Source organism: Diadema antillarum, unplaced genomic scaffold (genome assembly GCF_040938485.1).
Source record: "Diadema antillarum isolate AM-2024a unplaced genomic scaffold, OU_Dant_1.0 scf00000020, whole genome shotgun sequence".
NCBI classification, from domain to species: domain Eukaryota; kingdom Metazoa; phylum Echinodermata; class Echinoidea; order Diadematoida; family Diadematidae; genus Diadema; species Diadema antillarum.
The window spans coordinates 5,918,775-5,943,228 of NW_027270909.1; the positions used below are offsets into that span (position 1 = coordinate 5,918,775).

General features: G+C 37.3%; 1 protein-coding gene across 1 annotated transcript in view; it reads left to right on the forward strand.

Moving 5' to 3' along the window:
• The window catches only part of LOC139729820 (oxygen-regulated protein 1-like), a 76,153-nt gene that overhangs the window by 18,880 nt on the left and 32,819 nt on the right, over positions 1-24,454 (forward strand). The window contains exons 2-5 of the mRNA XM_071640751.1: positions 1,632-2,267; positions 2,774-2,923; positions 16,665-16,854; positions 17,396-17,556. Coding sequence (XP_071496852.1) covers positions 1,746-2,267; positions 2,774-2,923; positions 16,665-16,854; positions 17,396-17,556 — 1,023 coding nt within the window. The 5' untranslated portion in view covers positions 1,632-1,745. The remainder of the gene's footprint in view (positions 1-1,631; positions 2,268-2,773; positions 2,924-16,664; positions 16,855-17,395; positions 17,557-24,454) is intronic.

A 24,454-nucleotide genomic window follows, 5' to 3' on the forward strand; every position in this document is an offset into this window, starting at 1 on the left:
GACCAGTATCACTGTTTTGTGATAATGCGTACCTTCTGAGAACTGCCGGATCTCTCTTCTGTTTTATTTTGGTTCTACATTGTACCAATGTAGTTTCGTGAAACTTCAGCCATTTGTACTTCTGCATCACACTCTGTCAAAGCTTTTTAAAATGAAATTATCACACTTTGTTTTTAAGGGACTGTACAGTACTGGTTGAGGTGGGGATTTATGTTTTGCACATTCCTAAGTGAGATAATGAGAAACCTCTTATGAAATATGAAAGAGCATGTAATTTTAAGAAGGATTCAACGTTTATTTGATGAAAATTGGTTTTCAAATGGCTGAGATGTCCAAAAAAGTGATAATAATAAAAGGTGACATGCCACAACTTTATTAGGATCTCTTTGTTTTACCTTGTTTTTGGATATCGCAGCCATTTCAAAACCGATTTTCATCGAATAAACTTTTGATACCCCATGGAATTGCATGCTCTTTGACATTGCATAGAGTGGTTTCTGAATATCTTGCAAAAACTTAAAAGCTAAATCCTCACCTCAACCAGAACTGTACACACCCTTTAAAAGAGTCAATATGGTGTGAAGATCTAGATGCATTTCTGATATCACTGGGACACATTGTTCTGACTTCTTTATTTAATGTGTGCTTTTGATGTGCACTACATGTGCCTTTATTACCATGTCTGTAAAGAGGCCTCTACCTTTTACTCCAAAAATGAGGAACTTTGTAGTGATTCTAATCTACAAGATGATAATTGCCTTTTTTCCTTCAAAGAAATTTTAATGATTTGGTTGGTAGAAATAGTTTACATAATCACAAGTGAGTATGTGTTTTTTTTGTCTGATTATGATTTTGTTTTGCATGCTTCAGATAAAACCACAATCCCTGTAAAAAAAAAACCAAATATATATAATGTATATATATATTTTGAAACAAGGAAGGAAAAACTGACCAGAAACAATTGTAATAATAAATAGCGAAAACTTTGAGCAAAGAAAATGGGTTTTCATCGGGATTTGAACCCGAGACCTCCGGATTACTAGACCGGTGCTCTACCGACTGAGCTATTGAAAGCCCTAGATCGGTGTTCGTCTCAAACCCTTAACTCTCTTTGCTCGTGTGGTCAGAAGCTATAGTGTGTGTATGTGTGCCACACACACACACATTAACCTGACATAAACCCAAATGATGTAAATCAACTTTGGAATAAATGTGAGGGATCGCCGAAGCGATGCAGCTTTTTGTAATATATTTTGAAACAAGGAAGGAAAAACTGACCAGAAACAGTTGTAATAATAAATAGCGAAAACTATTAAGAGAGTTAAGGGTTTGGGACAAACACCGATCTAGGGCTTTCAATAGCTCAGTCGGTAGAGCACCGGTCTAGTAATCCGGAGGTCTCGGGTTCGAATCCCGATGAAAACCCATTTTCTTTGCTCAAAGTTTTCGCTAATGTATATATATATACACGTATATATATATATTTTTTTTAAATTCAAAGACTGATTTCTTTGGTTTTTATTTTAAATAATTATCCATAATAGTTTATGTACATTGAGTATTATACTGCAAAATGACACCATATAGGTTCTTTCAAAGGTGAATGAATTTTGTTTTGTTTCTGTATCAAGTTATTCTACAGGGACATGGACATTCTAATATCAGCGTGCAATCAAGAAGGATGGCTCCACTAATTTGTAAGATCAAGTGCAAAAACTGTGAGACTAGAACATAGCAGGACAGTCATGAATCCCCAGAAGGGCCCTGGGGCTGCCGCAGAGGCAAAGGCCCGTGCAGCCGCGGCCAAGGCCAAGGTGATCACCTTCTACAAGAACGATACGAATTTCAGCGGGCTGCGCTTGGCAGTGACCAAACGCCGCTATCCCAGCTTCGATGCCCTCCTCCAAGAATTGACCACGAAAGTCGCCCTCCCGTTTGGCGCCCGCAACGTCTACACGCCCGGGGGTGTCCATGATGTCAAGGACATCACTGACCTGGAGGACGGGCGGTCTTACGTCGTCTCCGACCGCAAGAAGAAACCCCTCAATCTTGACAAGGTACATAAACCGAGGGCCTGGCGCAATGCAAAGCTCCCCTCCAAGCATGAAGCGAAGCTGGTGGCTGCATCCATGAGTTACCACCAAAACGGCCTCCCTCCCATCAAGGCCAACGGCAGCTCCTCGGTGTCACCCCCACAAGTAAATGGAACGCCCCCTATGATGAATGGAGGCCATGCAACCCAGCGCGTTCCAAATACGCCGAAGAAGGTGGGTACAATGTTTTGAACGTGTTTAAAGTGTCGTGAAAAAAATGAGGCTCAGGTGATATTCTTCAAAAAATTTCAGTTTGCTGAAGAGTCACTCCCCATATCTTTGCTGATAATGTATGAGTAGGTCAGACTAGAATGCTACCCCCAATGGATGAACCTATGGTCCTTACAAAGTTTTAAAAATATATTGTCATCTCTTATTCATAAAGATGTGCACTGTGCTAAAATTTGTTTAGTTTTATTTCTACGATTTGTTAATGGCTATACATGTAGCTCTTTATGCCATTGTTTTCACAAATATTATGAATTTGATCAACCATCTACCTTTTTGTTGTTTACGATGGTAGGTGTGACTGGTATATGGAACAATGTACTTTGAATTCCATAAATATTGTGTGTGGTCTTTTTTTTAGTAGAATATGCAATGAGATTCAAAGGAATTGTGTCTCTTTTCCCAAATTTATATTTGCCATTTTCATGTTCATTCTATTGTTAAACCATCAGATCATAGTGATGATGAATGGCGACCCACAGACGAAACATATGATGCTGCTGAATCGACGGACAGCGCAAAGTTTCGAAGACATCCTGGCCGATATCAGTGAAACATTCAGGGTTCCCATCAAGAAGCTGTGTACAGCAGATGGCAGAAAGGTCAGTCCCATACATTCATTTCTGTGTCTGATCTTAAATACCTCTTCATAGGACATACATGTTAAAGAACTTGTGAAGACATTTCAGATTTCAGGTCCGTTTTTACAGTTCTTTTCATTTGTACTTTGTGAGAAGTAATGAGATAAGCCTGTACATGGTAGAATGAGCAGACCTGGCTAAAAAATATTTTTGATACTTTTTATGAGGTAGATGAAGCCAGTTATGACCATAGAACGACATGTATTGCTGATCTATTGTGATTTTTTTTTTTTCATAGTCAGCACTCATTAGTTAGTGTCCATGAAGTTAATCAGGCAATCTATGGCTTCAGTGCTTGAGCACATCAAAGACAAAAAGTGAAAACATATTTGTCAACCATACTTCCATTGGATTTTTATGCCTCCACCACGAAGTGGTGCCAGAGGCATTATTGTTATTAGTATAATTATTTTTTTAAGAGACCAAGGTATAACTCTAGACCTGGAACAGATTAGGATCAATAGTAGTTATTATAGTATTTACAGCATACTATTTACATTGTATATAATGTTCTTGGTAAACTGCTGCTAGGCTTTTGTGATATATAGTGTAGATAAGTTTCATACATCCCCACGCAATCTAACCTGAATGGATTTTCTGCAATTAGAAGATTCATGATAAGGCTTAGCCAGCTTGTCACACACTCGAAAAATGTTATTTCTTGTCAAACAGACATGCCATACATGCATGAGTATAAAGTACCCCTAGGCTTTTGAAGATGGAACTGTCTCAGTGTTTAAGTGTTATTATGCTCTTGATGATTCCTACTTCAGTGTTTTGTTTTGAAAATGCGAGTAAAAAACATGATAAGGATCATTACATTCACTGACACAATTTTCTAGTGGTTGCTGATGTCTGCAAGACTGTACGCTTCTTTTTTTTTGTGTGTTTGTTTTAAAATGTTGTTTCTTAATGGCACTAGATGCAGCATAATTTTCTGTCAATCTGCCATTTCCCCACGTGAAGCAGACCTCATTTGCTCAGTTTCCCTCATTATTCTGCCTCCGGCAGCCTCATTATCTCTTCCAGAGCCTCTTAAAGTCTACAATATGTCAGGTGTTTTGTTATGGGTATCTCTTCCGGAGAGTAATGCTACAAAACTCCATTTTATTTGCCTTTTCTTCTAAATGATCATTTTCCTTGATTCACAAAAAATGAGAATGGATCAAAGAATGCTATTTTGAGGCAAACATGAAAGAAAGAAGGAAGAGAAATTCATCCAAATTGAAAAACTTTATCCTTGAATTAGATGGATTACATGTACGTACTACTGGTCATGAAAATTAGCATGGTGAGAATTACTGTAATTACTGCTGGAGCCCATGAATGGAAGGTTAAATTCACTACATATCCATTTTTAATCATTATTCAGAGCAAATTATTCAGTAGTTCCTGTCATCCCAAGGTCCCATCGTCAAGACTAGCTGCAACCTTTAAAGTCATTATGTCACATCTGAGCCATGCATTGTTCAACTTACTCCCCTAGTCCCACACACATAAAAATGTATTGTACAAAATGCTCTTTGTTTCCCCTTGTACTACTTGTCTTTTTGAGATATCTCCCTGCAACAATATCAAGAGGCATCTATTCCTGACTGCTGATGCTGCTAATGAATTTGTCCCTGAGGGACTCGCAAGCTTTCTACTATAATCCCTTACACACAAAAAAGGGAAAAAGCAGAAAAATTCTGAGCTGAGGGTTGAGGTGTTGTTATTTCATCTTTAATGAGATATCACTGAATAAAGAGAGGAAATTACTGGGACGTGGGAAAAAAAAAAAAAACCCAAGATGTTGTGTAATCATGAAATATCCCGAGTACCATGCATGTTGTATCAAATCAAACTGGAGTGTGAAGGAAGGATGGAGGAATTTAATGGGGGGGGGGGGGGGGGGGGGGGTGGGGAGGGGGAGGTAATGTACCTGGACCATGTTTAATAAAGCTGTTCGTAAAGTTATGAACAACTTACGAACGACTGGTGATCAGTTCTTATGTGCTAATAGTACTGCTATACCTATCAGAATTTCCATAATTCAACACAAGAACTGATCGCCAGTCGCTCGTAAGTCATTCATAACTTTACGAACAGCTTTTATATGAAACACCTTCCTGGTACTGTTAATATGCTAAGAAATTGAACAAAGCTAGTGTCTAGTTTTAATTTGTATGTAATGCACTATTAAATTCTGTATACTGTTTATAGTGAAAGAGTATTCTCAACGGTATTCATTTTTACTCTATGGTGTGCTTCATCAGTCTATCAGAAATACTCAATCCCATTTTTGACGCATTCTAATCATAAATGCTTTAGAGACTTAACAGGACTTGAATTTTGTGTGGACGCTGCATCTACATTAACCTCTAAGTTTCCAGGAAATCAGTGTACGTACACATGAACCAATCAGAGAGTTACAAAGTAAAATACTTAATGAATTCCTTTGTGATTAGTATTTGAAATCTCACTTTGTTAAATGTAAACTTATTTATTCAGATGTAGCCAGTTTGAAATGGGAAAAAAGTACCTGTACTTCGATGACAGCAAGCATGTATGAATTTGCTAAAACCACAAAATTGCACCGTAACCAAATGAAAAATGCAAGCATTTGACTCGGACTTTCACAAACCATACTGCATCATCACACAATGTGCAAGTGATTGATAAACCCGAGCAAATGAAATTGTGTAAAATCACTCCTTGTGTAATACTGTAATTAAGAAGGAAGTGGCTCCAGAGGTGGACCCCCCCCCCATTTTTTAAAACAAAAGATATAAAAAGAAAAAAAATGAAAGGGGGTGCTTGCGTCCCCCTTTAAATAGTGAAGAAACCATCTTTGTCAGCTGATTGTAGAGCCAGCAGAAAATTGAGGTGAAGCCTTTTCTTTCTTTTTTTTTTTGCTTGTCAGCTGATGAAACCAGGATGTGCCACGAGGAATGGAAAATTGCACGCTTAAGCTTTTTTTTTTTTGGGGGGGGCTTGTCAGCCGATGAAACCCTGCAGTGGTATTAGTAATATTTTTGGCACCCCCCCCCCCCCCCCCCCCTTTTTGGAATTCTGGATCCGCCCCTGAAGTGCATATATTTCATTATATCTTTTTGTTGATTGATTCTGCATTAATAATGTAAATGAAAGTCAAATGAATGCATCTTTTATGTGAAATGGGTATTGTTTTCATATCTTCATAAGATTAGCAGAAACGCAATTGGGGTGTTATGGGATATTGGTGGCTGTAGAGGGATTTTGAGAATACAAAATATTCTAGCAGGTTTAATACTGGTGCAGTGTGTTTCACATTATAATGAACATCCAATTGTAAAACTAGCTGCTATTAGCATTTTGAAACTCAGCCGTGCTTAATAAATACTTTATTGGAGGGTGCAGTTAATCCTTACAATATACATGTACCTCACTCGTCCATGCTGGGGCACTAAAACAGAGAGATTCAGCTTTCTTTTTTTTCTTTTTTTTTATGAGTAAACATAGCTCATCTCATGCTCTCTCTCTCCATTTTAAACTCCAGCCTGTCCAAGTAAATATTAGCGGAGCGTGACTTCCTTTCCGCATCTTGGATTATGGGGCAACTCCTCGTAGAGAGGCTAAGATAGCGTGTGTGAACAACCCGAATGCGAGGCCATTTACGTTGCTAATGGGAAAGAAGCAGCTACTCTAATTGGGGTGAAAAAGAGATTTGCTACACCTGCACAACCTTGGATCATTTAGGGAGCAGGGGAAGGCAGGGGGTGGGGTGGAGGTGGGGGGAGGAGATGGGGGTGGGGTTGGGGGTGGGATTGTCAGCGGATAGCGTCGACATTATATCCATCTCTTTTGGAAATAGAACCTCATGGCTGTATATTAAATACTTATAACACTTACCTAGTGCAGGTTGAAAATAGATGAAAACACTGCTACTGTAGTCTCTAGCCAATATGAGTGAGTGCAAAAGGACAAGGACAAAGAATATTGGAAGATTACAGCTTTCCCCTTGACACGGTCATAAAGACACTTCCAGGTCCTAAATCAATCATGTATGATACTCGCTATGCAGAGACCTATTTAACTTTTTTTTTTTTAAAGTAGAGGAGTGGAAGGCAACTTTACTACTTTTTTTTTTCTTAATTGTGACCATTTAACCACACTAAAGTGTTTTTAAAGCCATGTATTTGCAAAAAGTGCGAACTGTTACTTGTTGTAGTATTTTGTTCTTTTCATTTTGTTGCCAAAAAACTATGGGTTTCATAGAAAATGCTGTTTTTCCCCAAATTGTACAACACATATAGGGCAGGAAAAGTGAAAATATTGTTTATTCCACCCCCCCCCCCCAAAAAAAAGAAGAATTTTCAGGCCTCGGCTAACTGCAGTGCTGTTAAAAAATGGTAAACGTCCACTGGAATGAAACGCAGCTCCTGTCTGTAATGCAAAAAAAAAAAAAAAATGTACATAGCCTGCTGGTCCTAAGCTTGAATGAACTTCGCAGAGGTTGCTTTGAGCAAACCTTTCATTGTCAATCGGTCAAAACTGTTTTGCGTCCCTGCGATCACGATTGTGGGGGAAAGAAAACTTTGAAGGCGGTTTTCTCGAAACGCTGATTTCGTGCACCGCTCTACATGGTCTCATAAAATCATCAATATCTCCGCAACTGACTTCTTTTATGAGTCATGTTCATATAAAGCGGAAGAGTAAGGAAATAATGTCATGTCATTTTCAGAAAATTGACCCTCCTCGACGCTGGATCCATTTGTTGTAGCATGGCAAAAATGATTTGAGTGATTTCAATTTGTTGCAAAATAGGTTGTGATACAGTGTAAGTACTTGATGTTTGCTACCATGTTTTTAAGTTAAAAGTGCAATTCTTGTCTCTGCCTGCTCTCTTCTTTCCACCCACCCTTTCTCGACACTGACATCATCAAGGTCTGTGTGTCACATTAAACAAACCCGGTGTTAACATTTACCAAAGCTGTGTTTCAATAAAGAACAGTTGGCATTTTTTCCCCGACAGTGGATTTTGCCTCAACCCCAAGCTGTACAACTTGTATAAATTGCCACAAAAGGAATCTCTACTCTTTTTTATATATGTGTGTGTGTGTTTCTTTTTTTAAGGAGAAAACACGATTTGTACTTTTTTTTTTTTGGCCATTTGCTCAGGTTTTGTTTTCATTTTATTCATGAGACTTTCAGAAATAAGATCTAAAGTTTACTTGAATTACACAAATTCCAGGTGTTTGGAGTTGTGGGCAGGTAGTGGAAAGTACAGGAAATACTGTACTTTTGACATTTGTTGTACAATGTTTGTGTACCCATTCCAATTCTTAACAGGTTTGGTATTTCCGTAACACAGTGCAGATTTTTATTTTTTTTTTTAAAGATTTCATACAATAGTTAATATCAAATTGTATTCTGTGGTCTCAAGTGCAAACCAAAGCCGAAGGAAAGACATCCTTTTGATAGGACGCGGCTGAGAAAAGTGTGACAAGACAACTGATACTGTGGTATTTAGAAAGTGTACAATTTAGGCAAGCATCTATCCACGGGTATGTAAGTTTGATTTCAGACTTTAGATGCACCTTCCTTACCTTTTTTTTTTCTAATACAAACAGTTTCATGAAGTATGCTACAAGTACAGTGTTTTGACCACTCAGTTTCATATGATATGGATGATTGCATCTGCTATATGAAGTATGCATGTTTAGTATGTAAAATACAGCATACACATGCATGCTTTGTTTATGCATGTACATCATGACTAATTGTCGAAAGGGTGTACCGGTAATGATTTTGGTGCACAATTTCAAGTGCTTACTTTTGGCAGTGCTCTGTAGACTGTTTGAAAGCAGACAAAGTATACATGCAGTACATTTCAAATATTTGCATTTAAATGAATTGGAGCTTGCAACATTTCAGAACATGTTCCTGCCTTGGGAGTGCACTGTTCATCTGATGGGTAAACGAAAGTGTAGCTGCAGCTGAACGATGTTTTGTAGATTTTATTTCTTTTTTCCCCATAGAGATGATCTGCACACTGCATGCTCTAAAGATTGCGCGTGTGCAGTGTAAGCGCATAGATGTGAAAGTGCAAGTTCAAGTGTGTGTATTAAAATTGCGGATGAGAGAAATCAAATCAGTTTTTTACTTTTAGTCACTAAACTCGCCATCGTGCCACAGTCGAATTTATAGTTGGTCGCTGCAACATGCATACGTTTCTTTTTTTTTGTCTGTCGTGTGCCATCCTCCATTGTGAGTGTGATACGATCTCTTTCTGGGTGATTGTGATCTTATTATTGCATCGACTTCATTACATCAAGGTGAAATGACCAGAAGACCAAATTTGATCAAATAAGAAGAAGTTACTGTTTTTCAGTGCTCCGTGATGTTTTTTTGTTTTTTGTTTTTCTACTTCTGCCTCTTTGTCGGTATTGTACAACAAATGAACTGCACCAATTTCTTTCCTCTTCAATTTAAAAGTCCTTATGACTTGTTGAGAAAAGATGTACAGGGTGATGCATAATAAAGAGAAATTCAAATGGGATTCATTGCTACAACTTTAGAATTACACACTTCTAACTATAGTGACCAGGTACAAGATGGATCAATTGATACAAAGTAAGAAAGAAAAGTAGTTCTTTAGTTACATGTACAGATTGTACACTAGAAAGAAAACAAATGACTCCAAAACTAGTGTGCATCATACTGTGATGTTATTGTTGAGATAAAATGACCTACAAATGTCATAAATCTGCATTATGGTACAGACTAGTACCTGTGAAATAATGCATGCCTTTATTACCCTTAAAAGATTGTATTTTTTATGATTTTTTTTTTAAACGCAAAATATGCTGTCTACATTGCAAGCACATAGAGTAGAAAATGAGCTCAGTAAATGTGTAGTATCTGGCTAGAGTAGAATTGAATACTTCACAGGATCATAAAAAATGTAAAAAAAGCTCTTGAATTTTCACTTTCTTCAGAAAACAGATCAATCTATTAAAAGCCAAAAAAAAGAAGATAGAGTTGAAAGCTGGTGTCTTCATAGAGACATCTGTCATGCTGCCACATGTTGAAATATGAAACAAATCAGAATTTGAAAATTACTTTGACATGATTATTGTAAATTTTCATGCAAAAGATCTGCAGCAGGAATACAAAAATTGTATGTATAAAGCAATCCAGACATTATCAGGTGTGTGTGTTTTCAAATGATTTTCACTGAAACATTTCTCAGGGTAAACCAAATTTTGAAATAATATGCAGTACCTTGTAATACTTGTTTGCCCAAAATATTTTTTAGTGTGGATTCCTTTCCTGCTTGCAACCGTGTGTATGGTATTATGCAAGAATACAGCCCTTTAATATTATCCAAGCACCCAGCTTTTAATAATATTTAACTTAAATGTAGCCTTTTTCATATTTCAGGCATTCAGAAATCCATCCAATCTTAACCTAGTTGAAAGTTTGGAAGCCCGCTCAGGTGTAGCAATTGTGTCTCAGTCCAACAGTAAGGCTTTGGTGTCACAATAGAGATTAGGGGAGATTAACCCGTTGAGGATGAGTCTGGAGTATACTCAGGCAGGTGTCTATGGGAAATGCGTGTTGTAGCAAAATCAGTCCATCTTCAACGGGTTGTAAAGTAATCACTATTTGCGGACAGTTACTCTCAGTACATTCCCAGACATCTGTACTAAGCAGAAAGAAAGCACTCTAGGGGTCCATTTTATGAAGTCATCACATCAAAGTCTTTGCATAACCCTCAGAATGGCCACAGTCACTCATATGTAGTACATGTATGAGAGACATTTAAAGAGTAGTAAAATCCATTTCATGGAGTGTCTCATAAGTGTGTCTTATAAGGAGCGAAAAGTCTCACATAAAGACTTTCGTGAAATGGATCCCTGGGGATGTGTGATTCAAAATGACAAAGCATAAATATGAAGAGTTATATGCCTATGACGTAACCCTGCTTGCACTGTAGTGCAAACATAAAACCTCACTGCAACAGTGACTATATTACAGGGATGGTACATATAGTATTGGTTGAAATGAGGATTCGGCTTTTAACTTCATCCAAGAAACTAATAGGAACCACTCTCAGAAATGTTGAAGAGCATACAATTCTTGAGGTATTCAAAGTTTATTTGATGAAAATCGATTTTAAAATAGCTGAGATATCCAGCAACTAAGTAAAATGAAACGATTCTAGTAAAAGGCGGGTCTTCTTTTTAGGATCGCTTTGTTTTAAATATCGCAGCCATTTCAACACCAATTTTCACTGAATTAACCTTGAATTCCTCCCAGAAAAACATGTATATATATGCTCTTTCATATTTCATAAGAGGTTTCTCATTATCTCACAAAAAAAGTTTGAAACCTAAAGCCCCATCTCAACCAAAACAATACCGTTCCATTAGAGCCTTGCATAATACATGTATCTTAGAGTTATAAAGATTTACAGCCATATCTTAACAAGGAGCTCACTTCAGTTTAATGGGAATCACTGCAGCCTAGCACTCAAGGATAGAAATTAAAAGCAGATTATGCATCCACTCAAGAAGAAGAAGAAGAAGAAGAAAAAATAGATAAATGAAGTAGAAATCTACATCATGGGGGTGGGGGAAGCAAGTATGGATAGGAGAATTGCATCATGCATCTGTGGGTATTAAAGGCCAAATATGCATTACTCACGGGTAGGAAATGAAGACAGAATATGAATGCAACACTCGTGGAAGAGTCTCAAAAGGCATTATCTGCTTGACTCAATCGTATGATTTAAAGGCAGAGCAGGTATTACGTGAGGATTGGCGTGATAGTGAAGGCATATTTTATAGGACTCAAGTAGGGAAAGTTGAGATACAAGGGGAACTGGACACTTTTTAATGTTTGTAATTGTAGATTTCTTCGAAATTACAATTGGCAGTTAGATAGTATCTATTCCAAATGGATACTGTTCTCTGAGAGCTTGCATGGCATTGCACAGATACAGTACATGTCTGAAATCAATGCCTAAAAGAATGGCATAATGTGTATGAAATGTATTGGAAGTTGTCATGCTTAAAAGGTCTTTAATGAAGGCATAATACTAAAAAAAAAAGAATTAAAGTTGTGATGAGTATAATGTTCGCTATAAGGGATTAGTGTTATACATTAATCTGTATCAAACTTTCTCTTGAATAGCTTTCTTTAATACACTTGTGAGCATAATTTTTAACAGCAGTGTCGCAGACTTTGATCTGTATTTCATACACTCTGCACTTGATGTATGATGCATTCAGGAAATTTGTGCAGTCAGCATAAAATTCAGCCATAAGACTTGCAACTAGGTAGATTAGAACAAAAGAGGTATAGCTTCCATGTAAAAATATCAGAAGCTCCTTTGGAAACGACATTTCAGTGAATGTTTCTACTTATTGAATTGGATTATTGACTTATATTCATATACACGTGTACATTTATTTTTGTGATCTCTCTCATAGATAGCCATCATCATTATCAACAGGCTAATTAATATCTTGATCATCATCTTTTTCAGTCATCATCAGCTGACATGACTACCTCACAATTACATCACAATTCATCATCTTTGATATCACTTTAATGACTGCATGATATTTCTGCCATTTTCTCAAGGGGGAGCTGTCGGCTGATAGATGTATATAATCTCATGAACGGTAAAGTAGCGGCCTTGCCATAATTCTTGCCACTGCTCAAATCATCATTATCAGGGACTATGTACAATGGTCTCTGAAGACCCATTAGGGGCCTCCGTTGGGTGGGTCCTCATTGTACCCTGACATGTGTATCCTCCTCATCTAGGGTTGCCATGGTAACAAAATAGCTGAGCTGTGATAGCTGATTGTTTTGGACAAGAGTCGGGATGATGCTGGACCATTTTTTTCCCCCTAGACGTGGAAGCAATGAGTAGGGGAGGATAAAAGAGATTGTATGACATAGCAAAAGAAATAAAAAAGACATTTCGAGAGGAAGATATACAGAGCTGTATGTTCTGTAAAACATGTATAAAGAGAGATAGAGAGAGAGACAAACAGATAGGCAGATAGACAGACAGACGGAGATTGCGAGAGATTAAAGCTTTTGAGAAAAGCATTAAACAGGTCATAATACGCAGGGATTGGACATTTATGGAAAACAAATCTCTCTGAAGATAATCACCCAGGAAATCATTGACCTTTTTATGGGAAAAGCACAAGTAAAAATCATTTAACCCTTACTCTGTTTGTAGGTCAATTGGCACACATGCTGGAGGGTTTTCTTTGCCTGTTGAAGCAGATGTATAGAAACTGTGAAAAGATTGAGTTTTACTTTGATAGCTAATAATCCCCCTAATCGTTATTGTTTTGCAATGACCCTCTGGTTCAACTGGGGCACATTGCTACACTAAAGTGGGCTTGCTGATCTACAACATGGTGAAGTTTGGAGAGATTACTGAATAATGTTGATAAAAAACAATGGCAAGGGAAGCTCTGTTAAAGGTGTCTGGGCACCTGAACAGTTAAAAGAGGAGGATATTGAAAATAATTTGAAATAAAATGGCATATGAAACTGACAGATGAATGTTTTAGGATTTCAAAGGGAATCAATAAAATCCAGTCAAATCCAACACTGAAATTATTTCAATGAGACATATGACAATAATTAAAGTATCCAGATGAATGGCTTTACAGATGATAGCGGATTTGAAAGAGATATATTTTAAAAGGACTGTGCAGTACTTTTTGAGGTGGGGATTCATGTTTTGAACATTCCTAAGTGAGATAATGAGAAACCTCTTATGAAATATGAATGAGCATGTAATTTTAAGAAGGATTCAACGTTTATTTGATGAAAATTGGTTTTCAAATGGCTGAGATATCCAAAAAAGTGATAATAATAAAAGGCGACAGGCCACGCCTTTTATTAGGATCTCTTTGTTTTGCCTTGTTTTTGGATATCTCAGCCATTTTAAAACCGATTTTCATCATATAAACTTTTGATTCCCCATGAAATTGCATGCTCTTTGACATCTCATAGAGTGGTTTCTGAATATCTCGCAAAACGTTAAAAGGTAAATCCTCACCTCGACCAGAATTGTACACACCCTTTAAGAAAACAAGAGAGCGATATAGACAGCAAGAGGGTGAGAGGAAATACGAGAGAGAGGGAAAGATAGATAGAGCTGGGAAAGAATGAGAGATAGAGAGTGTTGAGGTGTGTATTTTTGTGTGCGTTTATTGTGTGTATAGATGTGTGTGCATGAGAGAGAGAGAGAAAATGTCTGAAACAGGAATGCCTGTAGGCCCAAAATATTTGCCCCGCTTGCATGCAATTGCGAGCTATTGTGTGCCATTCAAAACTAGCAGCACCTACTTTTGATAAAACTTAATCAGTCCAGAATGTGGTATACAGTGTATAGTATGTACATGGATATTTAAATGCCATACGTCAGAAATGTGTAACAGGCTGCAATGAATACATTTTTTTTTTTCATCTCCCTGCATGTAAATGAATGAAGTGGATGTCATGCTTGAAATCAATAGTTTATACCCTCAAGTCATGAGTGACCACTTTGAAAAGACAGCTTTGATGCCAATTCAGCTCTTGCACTTGGTAAATCAATTTGCTACATGCCTCCATCTTTGGTTGTGGCTGTGGTACCCCATACAGACAATGCTTGTACCTCTTGTTTTATTTTTTGTTGATGCCGTTGCAATGATTGAATAGTGCAGTGATATAATTTCTGCTAAACATCCCTGTTTTCATCACTTTTATGTTGACATTACAGTGCGTTTTGCATATTTATTCACCCATCTATTCATTAGTTTACTGAAATTGATAAAAAAAAAAATAATGGTTGCTTGCACAACTCCGCTATGAAAAGTTCCTCTCCAGTAGGATACCTTTTGTAGGGGCCTGGCATTTATTACCTATAGCCAATATACTGGTCATAGACACACAGCTTTGCATGGTGCATTAATATAGGTTACTCTCGGTTACATCCAGCTGGTCATGCACTAAAAGTTAATGTAATTAGCAGGATGTAACTTTCAACAAAGAAAAAGAACAGAAAAAAAAAACTGCAAGCAAATGCATTGCACGACTGTGTCATTACATTTGTGGCATACAATAGTGGCATAGAATAGTATGCCACAAGTTGCTGCTGGAAATACACCATCATATTTTGTAGGTCCGCATTGCATCAATTATGCAATGCACCTTTGTTACATATACAATACACCTTTGTGTTGGACACTAGACTTTCTCCAGGGATCCTACTCCTAGAATAGTGGGTGTGTACATGATTATTGAAATGAATTTGAATCTTTGACAGCGCAGTGCGTTTGATTGGTTTACAAACTCACATTTCAACATCTGGTAGCCTCCAACAATGCCCAATTACAGACCTGCTGTTTGCTGGATTTCCTGACAAAACAAACATCAAGTTAAAGCAGATTCTTGGCCGAGCCACATAAAAAACTTCTCCTCTGCGATGCAGATGAGAAAGTATTCAATTAATCTTGCATTATTGTCATAATCATTCTTATTGATTGAAACTGCAAAAGTTTGAAGAAAACAAGACATTCAACCAAAATATAATGATTGATAAAATCAATATGTAGAAAAAAATCTATTGATCAAATATACACAGCAAAATGTCATGAGAACATGAATTTGGAAGTGTAATCAAGAAGAAAATTATATTGGTTGTCAATGGATGTAATCATACACATTTTTGTTCAAAGAAAAATACATCCACACTGGCAGACAATGTAATTTTGAATATTACTTTGATAAATTCATACATAATTATCAATGTTTGAAGAAAGAAAAAAACAAACAAACCCTAACAAATCTTGAATGAAATCAGTTATTCAACCCAAAATTCTCATAGAATGACAGAGGAGTCAGTATTGAATGTAATTCAAGAGAAAAAACTACTTGTCAAAGATGTATTCAAAACTCTATGAAAGCTTATTGAAGAAATCTACTTGGCAATCTTGAAACTTGCTGTAGTCATTGAAAACATTTTATCCCCATATATTTGATAGTACTCACTTTCCTACTGACTGTTTGCAAATATTAATCCCTTCTGTTTTTCCATTCAAACTGTGTTTTGTCATGTGGGTTTCAAAAGGAGTGAAAAACGTGTTTCAAACCAGGGACATGACTTTATACACACACATTACACACGTATTAACTCCAGAAATGTTCGTGTTCATTTTAATTTTGAGAATTTCACGAGAGCCAAGATTCACGAAGTTAAAATGCATGCAAGAATACTTGTCTTGTACACTGTGTGCATTGAATGCCAGTGGCAATTCGCGAAAATGTCATAACGCGAAAATATTTTTGCTTTACAGTTACTCAAAGACTTTGTTCTTTCCTTGCAAGCCACACTAACTGCAGTAGATATGAACTCATTATCTTACACACATGTACAAAAAGGGAATGTGTTACTGACAGTGCTTTAGTTGGCAGTTATGGACACATCACTTCAATACATTGTGCATTCAATGCCATTTTATATTTCGAAGACATATCTGCACTGAATGATATTGAACTTTTCTCTAATTTTGCAGTATTTACACCCTTTTGCCCCTTTCTCTTCCCCTCATGCTCTCGCCCTTGACTTTTGTTTTTGGACAATAAATGTGCTTTTTTTGATCAATTTTCTTTGTAAATTTTTTGTATCCTTGCTGCTGTTGCTTCACTTTTGATCCAGGTTCCGAGTCTGTCGGCGGTATTCCAGGGCCCCGATCTGTTTGTCGCCCTCCCGGCCACTGGTTCCTTCAAGCCCGCACCCTACCAGGACAGCTCCCCGTTCAAGGGCGTGGCGGGGACGCGCCAGTCGACCCGCCGAAAGTCTGAGGACGTGGCTGGACAGCCGCCGCAGAAGATCGTCAAGAAATCTCGTGAGAAATGATTTCAGTTTATTTCTACATTATATGACGGGCTTTGAGCCCTGTCTTTTCCTTTTTATCATAGTTTTGTTTATTTGGGTCTGCCCCTTTTATTCCCCCTGTGTGTTAATAATTTCTGTAACAGTCGCATTATTGATTATTATATTGATTGATTGATTTTCCAATCATTTATTAATTTGCAGGATATCTATTCAGACATGTACCTTTTAGGGGGAGAAAGATTATGAATGCTAGTGAAATCACATGACAACTCATAGCCTAGTACCTCAGGCTCATAATATGTATAGTTTTATGTACAAAGTTATAAAAATAGTTTTAGTAAAACTAACCAGTGTTCGATGTGTACAGGTGTAGCTTATGCACAGCATGGAAAATAAATTGATACATTTGTACATTCACTGCAGGAAGAGTGTGCAGAGTGCAACTGCAAGGGATTACTACTATCTTCTGAATATAATTTTCATAACTTCATTCCCAGAAGAAGCGTGCTCTGCTCATACACGTATCTGGTATTTCTTGTATGATTTTGCAGGTGGCAAGTGGCGTTCCTGGGTGGTTACCGATGACAACCCAGCGGCAGGCACTGATGCCACGGTGTCCATCACCGTTTACGGCGACAAAGGAAAGTCAGAGGATATTGTGCTGGGCAGCGGGGATGGACGATTTGAGGCAGGAAATGAGGATGAGTTTAACGTGAGTATTATTTCCTTCTCTCTCTCTCTCTCTCTCTCTCTTTGTTTTGTAATAACCCATTCCTTACAGAAACATGCTATACCTGGTTGCCGTAATTTCAACTCATCATACTTGAACCAGGTACACCAGGTTCCCAAAATGTAGACAAGAGTGTCTGCATTCATCGTCTGAATTTATGTCTGTTTGTGTTTAGATATGCTGACCAGAAGAATGACTTTGATCAAAATATTACACTTACTTCTATCAATATATAGATTCTTTTTTGTATTAACATTTTGTGCATCTTTTGTCCAATTTACTTTTTCTAACGTAGAAATGCACTTTTTTTGCTCTAAGACTTGTGTGAAGACATTGCAATCAAAACTGAGCTCACAAGATTTTGACTTTTGCTGATCCCATGTGTGTGCCCTTTATAGGCCTGAATTCTCGAAGGTAGTACAAATGAAACCATGTCTTAAACCATGGACAAAAACCATGGATCACCAAGTATCGCATGGAATATTTCGTTGCGAAATCAGTCATTTCGTCGATGAAATGATTATTTTGTAACGAAATGACAACATTTTGTAACTAAATGAACATTTCGTCCACGAAATGATAATTCCGTTAACGAAACGGTCATTTTGTCGATGAAATGACCAATTTTGTAACTAAATATTCCATGCGACACTTGGCGCTCCATGGTTTTTGTCCATGGTTTAAACCATGGTTTTATTTGTACCACCTTCATGAATTCGGGCCTTTGTGTATAAAGAAAAGGGTTTGTGAGCCCTGCACATACTCCATTAAATCCCATGTCCAATCAATATTTTGCATTGTTCAATGCCACATGCAATTGACTGTGGGGAGGGGCTTGACTGCTTTCGCACAGGCTCATTACCAACCTGTCCATTCTAAGTCAACCAGCACAAAGAATCTTCTTTGTGAGCATTGAAGGTTCTCCGAGAATTGCGAAAGGAACAGGTTAATGCAGCAAAGCTTCTGTGAATTCCTTTGAGAGGCATCTAGTAGCTTTGTTTATTGTTCAACGAAAACATGTACTTGAGTGTGTAGTGATATGATGACATGGAACATGAATAGAAGGCGTCGGAGGTTGTCCTTGCAGCCCGCTTTCCTGTCCATGCGGAGGGTGTTTTAAAGATCACAACAACTTTTGTCCAAGCACAAAGCAGCGCACGCAAACATTTTCCAATGAGAGAGAGAGAGGGAGGAGATACATACATACAGACAGACAGACAGACACACACACACACACACACACACACACACACACCCACAGACAAACTGATGCAGAGAAGTAAAGATACAATGTAGATGTATGATACAATGGAGTTATGAAACAATGAAAATTAAGATTGATAGAAGGAGATGACAAGGATGGAGAGAAGAAGAAGAGGAGGAAGAGATTGAGGAGGAGAAAAAAAGAGTGAAGTTACCAAGGAATGAGTGTGCTTTTACATTGAGTTGTTCCATGCACATGGATCTCAGGAGAATTCTAATGGTAACACAATGCACATGTTTGTAGGAGATTTGGAGAGTTTTATGTGAATATCTTTCCCCTTTCATCTGGCTAGAGTGTGGAAGCTTATGCATTGTAGTTGCATGTGATCAAGCACTAAAGATGGAGAGCAAATCAAAGTTACCAGCCCACCAGATTACTAAAGATAAAACTACATGTAGAAGAGAAGTGGAAAAAAAAGAGGAATTTCTTTTTCACTCTATGGAGACACAGTAAAGTGTGGGCATACAATCATTCCCTTGTATTCAATTTCGGAAATTAAAGGTACACTTGTAGCCCTCTTCTAACCCTCAAATGGTATGTCGCTAATTGCAGAGGGAGTTGTCAAATTTCACAGTTGAAATCACACAGAAAATGTTTCTTTTTTTAAGGTCAGAATCATTTCATGGCAAGGGCTTTGATTTCTTCTGCTTTGCCATCTCGTTTATGAACTAGTTTTTGCAACTGATGTGTAGTACAATATCGCATGTTCTGCTCCTTTAAAGAAATGTTTGAAGCAACATGTCACATTTCAATGACCAACTTTGCCATAGATATTGTGCAATTGTTGAGCAGTGTGTTGGTGTGTGTGTGTGTGTGTGTGTGTGTGTGTGTGTGTGTGTGTGTGTATGTGTATGTGGTGCGGGGGGGGGGGGGGGTTATCTTATGTATGTGGTTATTCCTGCAATTTGTATGAGCCTGTGGCAGAATCTGATTGAAGTCAAATGCCACAGACTGTAATAAGAGCATTTCTGAAGAGACATTCATTTCTGCATTTTTTTCTTCTCTGCCTATTTTCGTCAAGCAATTACTGGCGGGAAACTTGCCTGCGCTGCATCTAAAGAATCAGTTTTCTGTGTGTTGTCGTCTGGCAACCGGAATAAAGGCATTTATAATAAAATACATCTATTAGCCTGAATATGATAAAGGAAATAACAGAAAGAATAAAAAGGACGGTAGGTTTTGATTTCAGCCGAAGATTTAACAAAATTTTGCCCTACTTTCAGTGGCATCTAGGAAAAGAAAATCATCCTTGAAATCGATGTGTGTGTGAATGCACTAGACATCCACATAAAAAAGGTGTAGCATCTCTGTCTTGCCAGTACATGTACTACGCATTGTATGATTATTTCATTCACCATTTAAAGAAAAGTTAAAGGAGAGAAAATTTGTCAAACTCAAGAGGAATGTAATCTTTTAGAGTATTCTTGTAGAGCATTTAATAGCAAACTCACTTTCATCCCAATATATTCTCATGATGCATTTGAAGGTGATTTCAGAGAGTACCTGTGTACACTATGGCCCGAATTCACGAAGGTGGTACAAATGAAACCATGGTTTAAACCATGGACAAAAACCGTGGAGCGCCAAGTGTTGCATGGAATATTTCATTACGGAATCAGTCATTTCGTCGATGAAATGATTATTTTGTAAACAAAATTACAACATTTTGTAACTAAATGAACATTTTGTGCGCGAATTGATAATTCAGTTAATGAAACGGTCATTTTCTTGACGAAATGACCAATTTTGTAACGAAATATTATGTGCGACACTTGGCGCTCCATGGTTTTTGTCCATGGTTTAAAGCATGGTTTCATTTGTACCACCTTCGTGAATTCGGCCCTATATGTACAAACTGTAGAAGGCCACTTGTTTGTTAAAGGACAAGTTCACCTTCATAAACATAAGGATTGAGAGAATGCAGCAATATTAGTAGAACACATCAGTGAAAGTTTGAGGAAAATTGGACAATCGATGCAAAAGTTATGAATTTTTAAAATTTTTGTGTTGGAACCGCTGGATGAGGAGACTACTACAGCTTGTGAGTCATATGCATACAACAGTAAAAAGAAAATGTAAAGAAAATTCAACATATTTTCACTTTTTTCGCATAATAAAATATCACTTGACTTTCCTCTTTCTAAAGGCAGGGGGAATAATATCACCCATAACATTTGTCGGTAACGAGTCGGGGGAATGTGTACTTTTTTCAAAAAATGAAATTTTGTGAAATTCTCTTTATATTTTCCTTACATTGTTGTACGCATGTGACATCTAAGTTATTCGCACACTGCAGTAGTCTTCTCATCCAGCGGTTACTGCACAAAAACTTCAAAAATTCATAACTTTTGAACGGATTGTCCGATTTTTGTCAAACTTTCAATGATGTGTTCTACTAATATTGCTACATTCTCTCAATCCTTATGTTAATGAAGGTGAACTTGTCCTTTAAAGACTAATTAGTAGTCCTGCAATGCATTTTGCCTTTATAATAAACTAGTACTGTTTTAACATTATCTGCCTTTCATATTAGTAGGCATGAAACCAGCAGATGCATACATTGCTCTATATTTTGGAAGACACAAATTTCATTGACATCTGTCCAGTATTTTATACTGTCGTTAAAATTTGTTGTATTATCTTATTTAAAACAAAGATCCTTCCCAATGTCCACTTCAAAGGATTTATAACGTCTTGTCCGATATACATGGACTTGTACGTGTAGCATCAACTGATGTGTGCATGTTTTAAGGTCCTGTTTACCTTTGGGAACAGTGATTTAAAAATTTTTCAAGATATCCAAGACATTTGATATGTCAATATATGTGTATGTCTGTTGTACCACAAAACATCCTATCATATAAGATTTTCGCGATAAAGCCTAAAATATATGGAGATATCTGCATTTTTCTCAATAAACCGTAACTGTAGACAGTTTAGTCCGGAAATATTTTTATTATAACTATTGTTCACATTTTGTATATTTAACAATACTTAACATCAATTTTACTGATTCAAATTTTTACAGCATGATTGGTTGTTTATATCCCTACTTCACATTTTAGAACTATTTTAAAGCACTGCTGCTGGGTTTTTGTTTCATCTGCAAATGGTATTAAAAGTATGCCTTTAAGTACAGTTTACATGTTGAAATGCAGTGAGTATGTGCACAGCTGTGGATGGAATAGCTGCACTGTAATTCCTTGAGTCCTACATATAATTTTTTTTGGTTTCTTTTCAATAAATGTTTTTACACTGGTCAGTAAACTCGCCAATGTCTATACAGTGGAAAAATGAGTGAAGAAAATGGCATTCCATCGGGATTCAAACCCGAGACCTCCGGATTGCTAGCCCGGTGCTCTACCGACTGAGCTACACCATACAGTTTAGTTGTATTATTTTTTGTTTTTCTTGTGGCAGCCTTGATTCACATTTACACAGTTTTCATACATACATATCATTTCATGCATGGTATTCTTGTTGCATGATTTTGGCACTGTGGACATGAAATCAGCGCAGTCAAATAACTTTTTTTTTTTGCTTGTTTTAGATGTAATTATTGTTCTACTGTTTTATATGTTCATTCAGCATTATCAAAGACATGCAAAGTGCATTTAATCTGGTTGAGCACGGAGAATTACACTGTAACAGTAGCTCAGATGTGAACCAAAATTTTTTGCAATGCACGTATGAATCAACATATATATTGCAATAACACAAAGTTTGGGTTGGAGATTCCTCTACTCTTGTAATTGCATACTGAGACAGCTCTGATAATCAGTCACAGTAAAATAGCATTATACGTAGTTTCATAATGGAGTGATGCTTGATTTGTTATTTCCTTTTCACCAAGGTTCTTTAAATGCAAATTTTACTGAATGCAATTTGGCTTATGACAGATAATGTCTATTATCATGAAAGCTTATTACAGTTAAAGGTCCTGTTTACCTTTGAGAACAGTGATTAAAAATGTTAAAGATATCATATTTGATGCATATAGGTAGGTCTGTTGTATCAAGAAACATCCTACCATGTAAATTTTTTGCAATAAAAAATCTATAATATAAAGTTTTATCAGTATTTTTCTCATTTAAAACCATAACTGTAGAAAGTTTAATCTGAAAACATTTTTATTTTAACTATTGTTCACATTTTGTGTAGTTATCAATACTTAACATCAATTATACGGATTCAAATTTTTTACAGTGGTTGTTTCTATTCCAGACTCACATTTTAGAACTATTATTAAACACTAATGCTGGGTTTTTGTTTCACTGCAAATGGTTAATTGTACCTTTAAATTGATTTTGCGCCAAATGCCACTGACATCTCATAAAACGCCACAAGTAAAGCTTTCTACGTGAGGGCGCATTGCCGGACAGGCTTGAGCGCTTGCCTGCGACATGAATTCATTATCACGTTAATGATGGAGATTAGGCGTATTGAGCCAGAATATGATCGCCCTCTAACATTTGCCGAGAAATCAATTGTGATCCAAAACGGAAGAACTCTGGTTTCATGCATGGACATGAGGTGTGATTAAATCCCGCTCATCCAAAAATTTAAATAAATGCCCGGTGTATAATTTGACGGTGTCATTTTCATGGGAAGACCCATACGGGAGATATGTTTCTTGCTGTCAACCAGCTGGCAAGTATTGGTTGACGCTGACGACGGAAAGAGAAGGCGTGATCACTCATTAATCGTGGGATGTCGTTTCATCGCGGGATGTCGTTTGCCTGGTGATGGAGGTCATGATTGATGCAAGGCATTTCACTATTGTCTGATTTGACAGCTCTGTAATAGGATTGATGTGGAAAGTTGGGGGGGGGGGGAGATGTGAGAGTGAAAATTGATTGCAAAAACCTCCTTGTTTTACTGCATGCATGGCAAATTACTGATTATGCCGGGGTTTGCAGAGCTCTCAGGGGTTTAGTCTAGCTCACAGACATCATCATGGCCCGCATTTCTGTGACAAACCACCACGTACCAGATTGCATTCGAAAGCTGATGGAAGTGTCTGTTTTGAAAACAGCTCAGCGTGTTGTCATGAAAATGGATGATGCCAGTCATTGATTATTTGCAAATGTTTTGTGGGCCATGGGGTCAAAGGGCAAGGATCAAAGGTCAAGTAAAAATGCTCAAATTCCCCAACAGTTGCTCTCTTGAACACTCATTTTTTAAACCATTCATCCAAATGAAACCTACTTCAAGAAAAGTAAAAACTTGACTTTGTGACAAACATGTCATTTCAGTTATTTGCCAATTATGTGAAACTATCGTCTCACATTGTTAAAACATGCTTCAGACCTATTGGGAGAACCACGCAGTATAGGGGAGGCATACCAGACGCCATAGCAACATTTCTAGTTTTAATAACAAAAAAGTATTAAGATAAGAAAGAGAGAAAGAAAGGAGGTTGCAGATGTATATCTCTGGATTTTAATTACAAAATGGAGCTCACCTAAAAATCATCTAACCAATAAAAAAAGGAGAACTAGTGTACATGTACATGTACATGTACATGTACCACCCCTGTTAAACCCACGGAGGATGGGCAGATTTTGCTACAACACACATTTCCCATAGACACTTGCCCGACTATACTCGGGACTC